Below are 14,129 nucleotides of genomic sequence, written 5' to 3'. Positions count from 1 at the left end.
AAGAACTTTCAACTGAAAAACCGACATATTGGCCTACGGGTCGAAATAAAATACCAGATTTAAAGACTAAAGCTTTCAGCTCCAATTTGAAGAAGCAATTAATTTATCTGTTACACTAGGAACCAAAGAACAACTCGATGCAGAGAAGGAAATATTTGTTAAAAGTATCCAGCAAGCTGCATGGGATAATACACCTACAATTTCTGTTGGAACTAAAGGTAATAACTACCCCCGAGAAATAAAGGATCGACTCTTCGAAAAGAGAAAACTCAGAAGGATCTGTCATCAATCTAGAGCTCCAGCCGATAAAAATAGACTGAACAACGCAACTCAGCAACTGAAAAGAGAAATTCAAAGAATTAAAAATGAGCAAACAGCAAAACAGACTATTGATCCTGCAAAGCCTTTCAATAAGGAATGCAGATGGCAGTTGGACAAAACGAAATTCACAGAAAGCTATCTAATAGATTTGCTGAATATCTTGAAAGGTCATTCCACCCAAACCAAGGCGAAAGCACACTTGACTTAAGGAAATCTTCTATCGGAAGAAAAAGAAATTAGACCAACTTCATCAAAAGAAGTTGGGAATGAAATAAAGGAAAACATCAACCCTAAGAAAGCTCCTGAGGGGAGGTTTTAAAATAACTTGCTAGGAAAGCCTTAGTTAAACTTACCTATTTTATTAATACCTCATTCAGATTTAGGTATGTACCGAATATATGGAAGTTAGCAGAATTGCTGATGGTCGCTAAACCTGGAAAACCACCAACTGAAATTTCATCCTCTTCCGTCTACTTCCTGTAATTTCGAAACTGTTCGAAAAAGTGTTACTCAAAAGTTTGAAACCAATTATAGAGGACCAAAACTTAATTCCATCCCACCAGTTTGGCTTCAGAGAAAGACAGTCAACCATATAGATCTAGTCCACGGAATAACAGACACAATCGAAAACTAAACGTTAGAAGAAGTCTGCTCCACTGTCTTCTTTGATGTAGCGCAGGCTTTTGTTAAGGTGTGGAACAAGGGGCTTATATGAAAATTAAGTAAACTTTTGCCCAAACAATATACAGTGGGTGATCATATTATTAGAAGCCACCTGAGATTTTACTTTTGTTTAATAATGTTATGTAAGTTTTTTCTTTATACGGTCCACGTTGCCTTTGAAACTTTAGAAATGGATGCTATGTTTCTATTGGAAAAAATTGCGAAAAATTTAAATACCTAGGGACAGTCATAGCGAAGGAACAAACATCGAAACGGGACATGCAGCAGAAAATACAACAGGGCCGAAATGTGGTACAAACACTAAACTCGTTATTGTGGTCTCCTAAAATTAATTTACAAACAAAAATGACAATCTTCAAGTCGATTGTAGAACCAATTTTGACGTATGGATCTGAATGTTGGCAAATGGCAATGAATGAGAAGAAAAAACTGGAAGTACATAGTAGAAATGGACTACCTAAGAAGAGTGTGTCGGATATCCAGATGACACATCCCAAATGAAGAAATAAGAAGAAGAACAGGAAGGATTTACAATACCGTGGATATAGTCCGTTCGCTAAACTCAGACACAACTGGCTAGTGATTTTAGTAAGTAATTTTGCCAATTTTGATAAAATTGGCAAAAAATAATTACTAAATAGTTGATAGGCAATTACTAAATTGTTAGGAATTTTGACAATTTTTTCAAAATTGGCAAAAACCAAAAAAAATACGGACTAAAATCTCTAGCCAGTTGTGTCTGAGTTTAGCGAACCGACAATACAATAGAATCCAAACAGCTTTTATGGTACGGGCATGTCATGCGAATGAATGATGGCCAAAACAGCCCTTAAATTATGTTCCATGGAATAAAAGGAGAGGAGGACCAGCATTATAATGGAGAGAAGGAATCAGAGGAATAATCAGAGATAGAGCCATCAATGAGGAGGAATAGACCAACCGAAAAAGGTGGAGATTGAGATGCGGGATGCGGCAGATGCTGTAGAATATATATCCCCTAGATACCTATATATACTTACAAGCAATGCAGTTCAGCCTTAAACTCATTATCCCGACGAAAGTCACTGTCGAATTGGTTGAACCGTTCCTGGAACTGCATCAGATACATCTGCCTTTCATCCGGCTTGATTATGTGTTTATTAATCAAGGTCTTAACGTAACATATATAAGGCATTAGCATATTCAAATGCGTCTTCTTCAAAAACAACACTTGCGTCATATCATTAACAAACACTTCTTCCATGTGTTCCCAAAAGTTCGTTATCACCGATCCGATTTTATCATGAATCGGCACTGTTAGGTATTTGTATCCAGGTTCTCCAGGTTTAGGCTCAATTTGGTACGCGGTAGGGTCGTCTTCTTCGATTTCAACAATTGTCACAGACGGGATCTGAGTGTATTTTTCTTCGCGTACGATTATTGTACCTCCTTTCTGTTTTTTAGCCTTTTTTTCTTTTTTGCCCTTCTTTGGTTTTTCCAGTGTTACTAAAAAGTAGTTTACCTTAATTTTAAACTATGTAATACAGTTTTTGGATTATATGTATATAGAAATATGATAGAAGCTCTCTGACTATCTAGAGTCAGCAATTTCCAAGAGCCGAGCCTATAAAGAAGTAAGAAAGAAGCCGGCAAGATTCATTCATTTTTTATTCTTAATTATTATAAGTACAATTGATTGTGACATATTTATATAGGGTGGGCCAAAGAAAAAAGTCTATCTCGATATTTGGCAGTAGTTATTAGAGTTTAACGAAATGCCGAAACAGGTCGATTTTTATTTTTAAATTATCATTTTTTGATATATATTTCATACTAGTGACGTCATTCATCTGGGCGTGATGACGTAATCGATGCTTTTTTTAATGGGAATAGCTAATGGGGTCGCGTGGTAGCTTATTTGAAAGGGTGTTCAATTCTCTATTCAGTAATATAAACAATCATATCACTATTTATTCAGGGTGGCCAACAAGTAATTTTTGAATTAAATTAATTGACGCAAAACGAAGAATGTATGCAATTTTTTAACTCGTAATACATTGTACTGCTGTCAGAAAATAGAAAAAAGTTTATTTCACAAATAAACATTTCTTTTCACTTAAATTAATCACAAACAGACTCCCACCTACCTCTTGGCAGTTTGAACATTGCTTTTTTCTGCTTTTTTCAAAGCCTGTAGACATTGTAACTCAAAAACTACTTGACCAACTCACCTGGACTTTTGTACATATTTTCTTTAGACATTCCTTGAGGTAACACTGTCGAGATATTTTTTGTTTTATGCTTATATTTTGTTTAACAATAATAAATATGTTGATTTTCACCTTTTTTTCTGTAAAAAATTTCGTTGTTTTGACTTCTGAGTGATACTAAAATGTCAAAGATCATTAAAACTAAAAGAAACCAGACAGAGTTACCTCGAGAAACTCATAAGTTAATAAAATCTTTTTGAATATTTTCTCTACCATGATCCAATGATAAATTCTGATGTCCACCGCAAAATTCATTGTTTTTTGAGGTGTCTTTAAAAATTTGCCGCCGTTGGCTTATAGACTAAGAATCGCTGTAGGTGAAATTTCTTAATCATTTTAGGCACGATGGGACCCTATAACTTAAATAGTAGAACCTAAACGTTTGAACACTGTGCCGTCACTTTTCAGTGGCACATGCGTCGACAGTGGCGCATCAAACTGTCCACTTATGGACGGGATAAATAAATTAAAAGTTACCCTCCCTTACTAACAGAATTTTTTTTTATTTTTTTAAGTTCTATGTGATTAACACATAGGATTCAGCGTAATTTTAACCCACCACCCCCTTCCCCCTGCCCCCACCATCAAAAACTTCATTTTTCGTTTTTATTTTTTTTTGTGGGATGCAATCAATTTTAAAATTTCAAAAAATTCACACGCATAGCTGAGGCCTTTATAAAACATGCCTATTTTTTTATAGACCCATAGGTAGAGTGTACATAACCTCAAAAAATTAAAATAAATTTTTTTTTTCAAAAAAGCGTATAACTTTTTTTGAGGAATAGCTGCAGGTTTAATTTTTTCTTAATCTTGTGTGTTTTATCAAACACTATATTTTTAATTTTTTTCAGATTTTTCTGTAAGGCTCCCCACCTTCAAAAATCCGAAAAACTGTTTTTTGGGGGGTTTTGGGGGATTTTCCCTATTTTATAGACTTCATAATATATCAAATCAATTTTGTTTTTATAGGTTATATGTAACTTGAAGTAACTGAGTCCTTTAGAATATTTAAAAATCAGAAAAACACGTTCAAACCCCCCAAAACCCCCTTAAAAAACAGTTTTTTGAATTTTTGAAAGTGACCAGCGTTACAGAAAAATCTGAAAAAAATTAGAAATATAGTGTTTGATAAAATACACAAGACTAAGAAAAAATTAGATCAGCAGCTATCCCCAAAAAAAAGTTACATACTTTTTTCCAAAAAAAAATTTTACAATTTTTTTGAGGTAATGTACACTCAACCTACAGGTTTATAAAAAATAGACGTGTTTTATAAAAGCCTTAACTATGTGTGTGAATTTTTTGAAATTTTAAAATTGATTGCATCCCACCAAAAAAAAAATTAAATCGAAAAATAAAGTTTTTGATGGTGAGGGCAGGGAGAAGGGGGTGGTGGGTTAAAATTACGATCAATTTTATGTCTTAATCACATAGAACTTAAAAAAATGAAAAAAATTTAATTCTGTTAATGAGGGAGGGTATTTTTTAATTTATGTATCCCGTCCATAAGTGGAAAGTTTGATGCGCCACTGTAGACGCATGTGCCACTGAAAAGTGACGGCACAGTGCTCAAACGTTTTCTTTTAGGTTCTACTATTTAAGTTATAGGGTCCCGTCGTACCTAAAATGATTAAGAAATTTCACCTATAGCGGCTCTTAGTCTATTATTTTTCAATATTTTTTCTTGATTTTTTTTTTGAATTTTCTTTGAATCATACTGAATATGCTTATTTAATTTAAAAAAAAAATTATTGTCTCATACTTTTAAAAAAAATTCACAAAAATGTGCTTAAAATGTTGATTTCAACCCCCTTAAGGATAGCTATGACACGATTTTGATAGGCAACCCATGCTAGAAATATTTTTCTATGTATGAAATTTAATAAAAAAAATGTTTCATCCGGCAAGCAGATGGGTACATTTCGATCTCCTATTCGGATCCCGTACTAATAGGTTTGTTCCAACACAACGAACAACCGTCATGTAACGATCACGTTACTATCTCCACGAAACGTATTGTTATAATAACAATACGTTCCGTGGGTTATTTTGTTTACTGCGCAGGACGGTGATCGTTACATGACGGTTTTTCGTTGTGTTGGAACAAACCTTATGTTGCTTAATTGTCTCTTTCCAATTTAATCTCGTGGACCCTATATTTATAGGTATACTTCATCATCATCATCATCATCATCATCAACCCGTACGCGTCCACTGCTGGACATAGGTCTCCCTCAGCTCTTTCCATCTGTCTCTGTTTTGTGCGGCTTGCATCCAGTTGCCGACAATACGTTTCAGATCGTCAGCCCATCTGGTTGGTGGTCTTCCTCTGCTCCGTAGTGCTTCTTCTCGTGGCCTCCACTCGACAATACGTTTTGTCCATCGGTTGTCTGACAATCTGGCGACGTGTCCTGCCCAATTCCACTTAAGCGACGCGATTCTTTCGACGGCGTCCGCTGTTTTTGTTCTACGACGTATTTCTTCCTTTGGGATTCGGTCCCTCAGGGAGACACCCAACATCTGGCGCTCCATAGCCCTTTGAGTTATGCGAATCTTGTTCACTACCTTTTTTGTGAGTGTTAATGTTTCTGCTCCATAAGTGAGTACAGGCAATACACACTGGTCAAAGATTTTCCTTTTCAGGCATATGGGTAAGTCCGATTTAAATGCATAGCTCAGTTTACCAAACGCTGCCCAGGCTAATCCTATGCGACGTGGGAGCTCGCACGTCTGGTTATCTCTTCCCAATCGAATTTCATGTCCCAAGTACTTATAAGATGCAGTCTGCTCAATATTCATTCCATCAAGAACAATATTACGATTTAGCACCAGATTAGTCATTATTTGCGTCTTGTTGATGTTAATCTTTAGTCCGACCTCTAAGGAAGCGTGATATAACTTGTTCAACATTATTATTGCATCATCCATACGATCGGCTATAAGGACGATGTCATCTGCGAATCTCAAATGACTGAGCTTCTCTCCATTTATGTTGATACCATATTCGTTCAGATCTGCCTTCTTAAAATTGTGTTCCAAAAGGGTTGTGAACAGCTTTGGTGAGATGGTGTCTCCTTGCCGTACTCCTCGCTGTATACAGAATTTATTTGTTTGTTGATCAGATAGTCTTACGCTAGCCGTTGCGTTGTGGTAGATATATTTTATCATGTTAGTATAGCGATAATCTATTCGGCATTCTGTCAATGCTTTTAACATTTTCTGCTGGTTTATGGTATCGAACGCTTTCTCGTATTCCACGAATATCAGTGCCAATGGTTTGTTGTATTCCGCAGACTTCTCGATCAAGTTTTTTATTACCAGTAAGTGGTCGTTAGTGCTGTATCCAGATCTGAAGCCCCAGCTTGTTCTCTAGGCTGATAGAAGTCTAACTTAGCCTCCAGTCTCTTTTTGATAATTTTTGTGAAAAGTTTATATATGCGTGATAGCAGACTGATAGGACGGTAGTTTTTTAGATCTGTTATGTCACCTTTCTTGTGCAATAAAACAATGACTGCATTGTTCCATTGAGAAAGCGTTTTTCCTTGGTAAATGCATTCGGTGAAAAGTTTGGCCAAAACCTGGATAATTTTATTTCCACCTTGTTTGATTGCCTCGATCACTACTCCGTCATCGCCAGGGGATTTATTATTTTTCATTTCTGAAAGTGTCTTTTTAACTTTGTATGGTGTTACTTCTGGCATTAATTCTGATCCCTGGTTTGTGATTTTGGACAGGAGCTGATCTTGCCTTGCGTTGGTGCTCTCATACATTTCGCGATAAAACGATTCGACAACCTTAAGGATTTCGGCTCTATCCGTAGCAATGCTGTTGTCTTTATTTCTTATTCTGTACATATTTTTGTTGCCAATGTTATTCGTATTTCGCCGCAAAACTTTTAAACTTTTGTTTTCTTGAATTATTTGAGTTATTTCTCTTGTATTGTTTTCTCTTATGTCTTTTCGGATTGACCGGTGAATATCTTTATTTAATTTCTTCAGTGTTGTGTAGTTGGAGTCGTATTTTTCCGTCAGTTGTCTTCTTTTACTTATTAACTCTTTGGTATTTTGGCTTAATTTTTCTTTATGGGTCACGATCGTCGGGCAGCACTCCCTTTCGGTTTCTTTAAGTGCCTCCGTTATGAGATTATTTGCTAGTTCGATGTCTTCTATTTCGTTTTCTAAGTCTTGTATACGTCTGGTTAGTATATCTTCATAGAGGTCGTTGTTTTCTGGGGGAATCCATTTCTTCTTTCGTGTTTTGAAGATCATCTTTGTTCTTTCCAAGTTGACATTTAATTGTATCCTTGCTCGGATTAATCTGTGGTCGCTTCCTATCGAAAATTTGTTAAGTACTTCAATATCTTTAATTATTTCTTTTCTGTTCGTTATGATAAAATCTATCTCATTTTTGACACTGCCATCTGGGCTTATCCATGTCCATTTACGCTGAGGCTTTTTATCGAAAAAAGAGTTCATCACAGATAAATTTTCCTGGTGTAAGAAGTTAAGCAGTCTTTGCCCTCGTTCATTTCTTTCGCCGTAGCCATACTTGCCCATTGCTACTTCTGCATCATCTTGTTTAAAGCCCATTTTCGCGTTAAAGTCGCCCATAACTATTGTGTAGTATGCTGGTGTAGTATGTAATGCTGTTTGTAGGTATACTTACACTTGATTAATTTGAGTGTCATTAGTTGGAAAATTATGACATATGGAAAACTGAAAGAAACTTTTAAAAGTGAGCTGCCAACATGCTTAAAGGGAAAGGTATTTGATCACTGCGTCCTCCCGGTCTTAAAATGCGAAGCAGAAACACTTACCTTAACAAAAGACTCGTCTACCAAATTGAGAGTCACACATAGAAGAATGAAATCGATACATGTTGGGGATAACTCTGTGAGACAAAATATAAAACGAAGATATCAGTAGAAGAACCAAGGTGACTGACGTCATCGAAAGGATCTTCTTCTTAAAGTGCCTATCCGTTCCGGATGTTGGCGATCATCATGGCTATCTTGACTTTGTTTACCGCAGCGCGGAACAGTTCAGTCGTAGTCGTGTTATACCACTTTCGTAAATTTTGAAGCCAGGAAATGCGTCTTCTTCCCGGTCCTCTTTTACCATTTACCTTCCCTTGGAGTATTAGTTGGAGAAGGCCGTAACGTTCTTGATTTCTCATTACATGTCCTAGATATTCTAATTTTTTTGTTTTGATGGTTATGAGAATTTCACACTCTTTCCCCATTCTACGCAGGACTTCCACATTAGTAATTCGGTCAACCCAGGATATACGTAAGATGCGCCTATAACACCACATTTCGAAAGCTTCGAGGCGATTCATAGATGCAACGGTTAGTGTCCACGCTTCCATTCCGTAGAGCAGAACTGTGAATATGTAGCATTTCAACAGACGGTATTTTGTTTTTAATGATATGTCTCGACTGTTGAAAATGGGTCTCATTCTAACGTATGCTGCTTTCGCATTTATTATTCGCTGTTTAATTTCTGTTGAGTGGTCCCATTGGCTATTTAAATTCGTACCGAGATATGTATATTGCTCAACTTTTTCGATATTCTGTTGGTTGATTATAAGTTGAGCGTTTAGTATTGGTTTTTTTACTAATTGTCATAAATTTGGTTTTCTTTATGTTAAGAGCTAGTTCGTATCTGTTGCTGACTTCTGTTATACGACTTGTTAATATCTGTAAATCATTCAGATTATCGGCAAACACTATGGTGTCATCTGCATATCTAATGTTATTCAACCATTCACCATTTATTAATACTCCTCTCGCACAACCGTCTAAAGCTTCCTTAAATACCCATTCAGAGTAAATATTGAATAGTAGTAGTAGAGATTGTGAGTAGTAGAGTTGAATAGTAGAGATAAAATACAGCCCTGTCGTACTCCTCGTTCTATTGCAATTTTATCAGTTAACTGGTCTTCTATTTTGATTTTGGCCGTTTGATTGTAATAAGTGTTTCTGATAATTCTTAGATCTTTGTTTTCAATTAAAATTTCTTGCATTAGAGTTATTAATTTGTCATGTTTTACTCTGTCAAATGCTTTCTGCATCTCTGAAATACCACTTGCACAGCAAAAAGGGCCTCCCGTGTTCCAAGAGCATCACGAAATCCGAATTGTGTTCTTGTTAGTTGTTCCTCGCGCTTTGTATATATTCGTTTGTGAATGACCTTTAGAAATGTTTTAAGTAAACGGTTCATAAGGCTTATAATTCTATAGTCTTCGCAATTTCTCGCATTGGATTTTTTGGAAGATTTATAAAAGTTGATTCTAGCCATTTTTGGGGAATTATGCCTGTGTCGTATATATTGTTAAATATATTTGTCAACCATTTTATGCCGTCGTAGTCCATACGTTTTAAGAATTCGGAGTGAAAATGATCAGGGCCTACTGCTTTACCATATTTGGCACTTTTGATGGCATACGTTACTTCTTCAACTGTAAGTGGAGGTCCAGATTCGCAATTGGTGTTTGTTGTGATGCCAGTGTTACTTCGTATATCTTGAAAAGTTTTTTCCACGTATTTAATCCAAATATCCCTTTTCTGTTCTATTTCCAATATTATGTTTACCTGATTATCTGTCAGAAATCCAGTGTTCTTGTGTTTATATAAGCCTGCAGCTTCTTTGATCTTTTATGGGGGTTAAACGAATCATGTTTTTGTTGTAATAACTCTATCTCTGTACATTTCGAGCTTAACCAATTTTCTTTTGCTATTTTAATAGCCCTTTTAATTTCGTTATTTATTTTGTTGTAGTTATTCTTATTATCTTTAGCCTTTCTTCTGTTTTCCATCATGAATAGAATCTCCTCTGTCATCCATTCTTTTTTCTTTGTTCTTTAGTTCTTAAGTATTTCTCTGATATTTATTGACTTACTTTGTGTATCTTTTCTAGTTCTAACTCTGTGCTATCTTTTTCTGTATAAACCCACGTTTCTTTTTTTGGGCGTTTTTGTACCTTTTCTTTTACTGTTTTATTTTTCAGTTGATTAGTATCGTATTTCCGAATTTTTTTTGTGGATCGATAGGATAGCCAAACTAAAATGGCGATGGGAAGGACACATACCTAGAATTACAGATGGGCAATGGACAAAGAAGTTATTGGATTGGAGATCAGGAGAAGACAAGAGAAACGTCGGTTGACCACCTACAAGATGTACTGACGATTTAAAAAGCCTAAAAAACTGGATGAGAGTTGCTAAGATAGACGGGGTTGGAAACATGAGGAAGAGGCCTATGTTCAGCAGTGGACTTTTGAGGCTGGATGATCACGAGATTTGCATAACTTAGAGGTAAAGTAATACCAACCTATTTCAGATGAGGCTAAAGAAACTTCGGTCTTTTTAAACACTTTCTCAATCCTCTCTCGTTCTACTTTTTCTCCTGACTTGACAGACTTGAATGGTCTGTTATACGCAACTTTATCGGACTCAATATAGCGGATAACGTCTCCGAAGAGTTCTATGGAGGATTTTGGAGGAATAGTGTAATCCCCTATTATCAGTTTGGCCAACTGCTTGACGGGAGAATATTCGAAGCTTTTGTAGTACAAGGAATAGTAACAGCCCATATCTGCGTAGAATTGTTTTAGGTTCAAGTCTTCTTCTGGCTCGTTTAGAAATGAGGACATTTGTTCCTTTGAAGATTCTGTCCATTCTGCTGTTGTTTCTTGATCTATGTCTAAAAAAAATTAATATAATCGAAAAAGACCAAATGGGAAAATATTAGATATATGTTAAAAAGAAGAAATGTGGAAGCGATACATAACCACAAATGAAGAGCAAGACAGAGGCGAATACAGAAGACAGGGAAATATATTGAAAGAACTAGTAAAATATGCGGAGAAGAAGAGCTGGAAGGAATTCGGTGAAGAATTGAACGAAGGTTTTGGGAATAACAATAAACAGTTTTGGAATAAAATAGAAGCATGAAAGGAACAAAAAGGAAACAAATAAGAGGAATTATAAATGAGCGAAATGGATTGAAAACAAACATACAGGACATACTAACCATATGGAATAAGCACTATAAAGAAAAATTCGAGGCAAGCAACCAACAAAATGAGGAGAGGACAGCAGGAAAGAGAAGAGGATAGGGACAATCGAGTAGACGAAATTCATATCAAAGATATTGAAGAAGGATTAGCAAGAATAAAGATTGGAAAAGCGGGAGGTGCAGATGACATAGATCCGGAGATGATGAAGTACGTGAGATAACGAGGCAAGTTTTGGCTGCTGGAAATAATGAGGGAAGCATGGAGAACAGAAAAGATACTGAAAGACTGGGAAGAAAATTTATTGATACCAATACACAAGAAAGTAGATGAAGCGGAATGTGATAACTATAGGGCTATATGCTTATTATCAGTGGCATATAAAGTCTACACCGGGATAATAGAAAGAAAGCTCAGGAAAGAACTGGAAGGAAAACTAGAAGAAGAACAAGCTACTTTTAGGAAGGAAAGAGGAACAACAGACAATATATACATACTGAGAAATATAATTGAAAGAAAAATTAAATAGGAGAAGACTTATATATTACGTTTATAGATATTAAAGCTGCTTTTGATTCTATAAATAGAGAAGTAATATGGTCAGTAATGGAAGACCTGCAAATCCCGCAAAAGATAGTAAGCGTAGTAAAAAGTACATATAGAAACGTACTTGCTAAAGTACAAATAAACGAAAACAGATCGCCAATAATAAACCTAAGGAAAGGAATAAAACAAGGGACAGTGTCAGTGTCAGCCCAGTTTTGTTTATATTAGTAATGGATAGAGTAATGAAGAGCGCTAAAAGAAAGTCAAGGCAATTACAGTCAACAATAGCGTATAGGAATTTAGTACCAGTGAAAATGGAGGGATTACTATATGCAGATGACCTGGTAATAATAGCAGACAATAAAAAGAAAATGCAAAAATTAATCGATATGTGGGTGGAAGAAATAGAAAATTTAAAAATGGAGGTAAATGTAAAGAAAAAACGAAGACCATGATAATAGCCCAAAAGAAAAGGGTAGAAATAAACCAAACGATATTTAGGTCCAAAAACGAAATAATAGAAACAGTCTCGACGTTTGAATACCTGGGAGTAATAATATCAGAGGATGGAAAGCTAGATCAAGAAATCTCATACAGGGCGAAAAAAGCAAATAAGATGCTACTATGCACTAAATAAAACAATATTTGGAAAGGAATAAATAGATAAAGAAATAAAACTGAAGGTATACAATGCAATATCTGTACCAACTTTAATATATGCAAGTGAGACATGGGTAAACAATGCAAAAATAGACAGTACAATAAACGCAGCTGAGAAAAATAGCAGGAAAAACGAAATTGGACAGAATGACTGAAAGAGGAATCGATAATAACCAAGATCCAAAAAAGAAAATTAAAATGGTATGGACACATTAACAGAATGGACCAAGAAAGACTACCAAAGCAGGTGATGGAATCAAAAAGATATGGTAAAAGAAGGAAAGGGAGGCCAAGGAAGAGATGGATCGATCAGATTATAGAAATTGGACAGGAAAAAGGAAAAACACTTCAACAAATGAAAGAGTTAGCAAAGGACCGCAAGAAAAGGAAGATATGGATAGAGGATGAATAAATCCTCCGACGCTCCTGAGGGGCATAAGGAGTTTCGAGAAAGAAGAAGAAGAAGTTAAAAAGAAGAAACTAGCATCATTAATAACCTTAAAAAGAAATACTGGATTTCGTTTAGAGAATTTTTGTTTCATTGCTTCATTTTCCACACAAAGACAAAAGAACTTCGTGAAGTAAAAGTAGAATAAAATTAACACCAGGAATATCTTCCTTGAAGCTTTGGCAACTGCTGCCTGAACGATTTCTGCGGATGAGCGGTCAAACCATCTCCTGAGGTCATTCAGTCACAAATTGTAGCGTCTTCCTACTGATCTTTTGACCTGTACTTTACCTTCCAATATGATCTGAAGTAATCTTTAACCTTTAATAGACCAGGAGGGATCTGTTTTTAGGTGGATGTGAGAGGTGGCATTCGGATTTTTGCGGATAAAGTTAGGTAATAACTTCGTTAATCATAATTGACTTATGCTCCTTCTCAAATATGCCCGGAACGTTAATAAAAAAATTAAAATATTTAAAAATTTCGAAAATCATCGATTTTTTTCTGCTTTCTTTGCTTATAACTTTAAAACGGCTCGTTTTGGAACAAAGTCGTATAGGAATAAAATAAAGATAATTAAATTTTATACGAAATACGCCTGGTTAAAAAGGTCTTAATTTAACACCCTTGCTGAAAAATAGCAATAAATATAAAATAAGGGGGCAAAACAAGCCTGTTCTTATTCAGTGTTTTTCCATCACTTAGGTTACACTTGGAACCTTCCTAATTCGCTCAGAAAATTTTTGTAATGTGCTAAAACCGTCCACCAAATTTCATTAAAATTGATTTACTAGATTTTGCTTAATAATTTTGCAATGTAAACTTTTTTTAAAAAATTAAAATTTTTTAAAATCTTGCACAACAAAAACTAGAACATACAAAGATTTGTCAATTTTTTTTGCATATAAACAAGCACTCCAACTATCTAATGCACTTTACAGAATTGAAATCGGATTATTTAAGCAGCCTCAGCAATGTTTTAAAGTTATAAACAATTTTTTGGCTTATAAACAAATTAGTGCTGTGTCCAGGAGGGGGTGCTACGGGCTCCTTTATTTAGATGGACTTAACCAAGTTTTTATATGTATTTTGATCCGTAGAACACGAATTTTTTGGGTAACAGTTGATCCGGATGTCGATAAGATTGTTATAAACAAACCACTTGAGGAATTACATAACATCGATTTTTCGCAAAATAAAACATTT

At 35.4% G+C, this 14,129-nt stretch overlaps 1 protein-coding gene across 1 annotated transcript in view; it reads right to left on the bottom strand.

Annotated features, from left to right (window-relative positions):
- LOC114336363 (sperm flagellar protein 2-like) overlaps nucleotides 1-14,129 on the bottom strand; it is a 57,326-nt gene that overhangs the window by 19,966 nt on the left and 23,231 nt on the right. The window contains exons 5-6 of the mRNA XM_028286717.2: nucleotides 10,585-10,956; nucleotides 2,025-2,490 (exon numbers count right to left, since the gene is read on the bottom strand). Of these exons, the coding sequence (XP_028142518.1) occupies nucleotides 2,025-2,490; nucleotides 10,585-10,956 (838 nt within the window). The remainder of the gene's footprint in view (nucleotides 1-2,024; nucleotides 2,491-10,584; nucleotides 10,957-14,129) is intronic.

Source organism: Diabrotica virgifera, chromosome 7 (assembly GCF_917563875.1).
Source record: "Diabrotica virgifera virgifera chromosome 7, PGI_DIABVI_V3a".
NCBI lineage: Eukaryota > Metazoa > Arthropoda > Insecta > Coleoptera > Chrysomelidae > Diabrotica > Diabrotica virgifera.
This window is presented reverse-complemented; position numbering and strand designations above follow the sequence as displayed.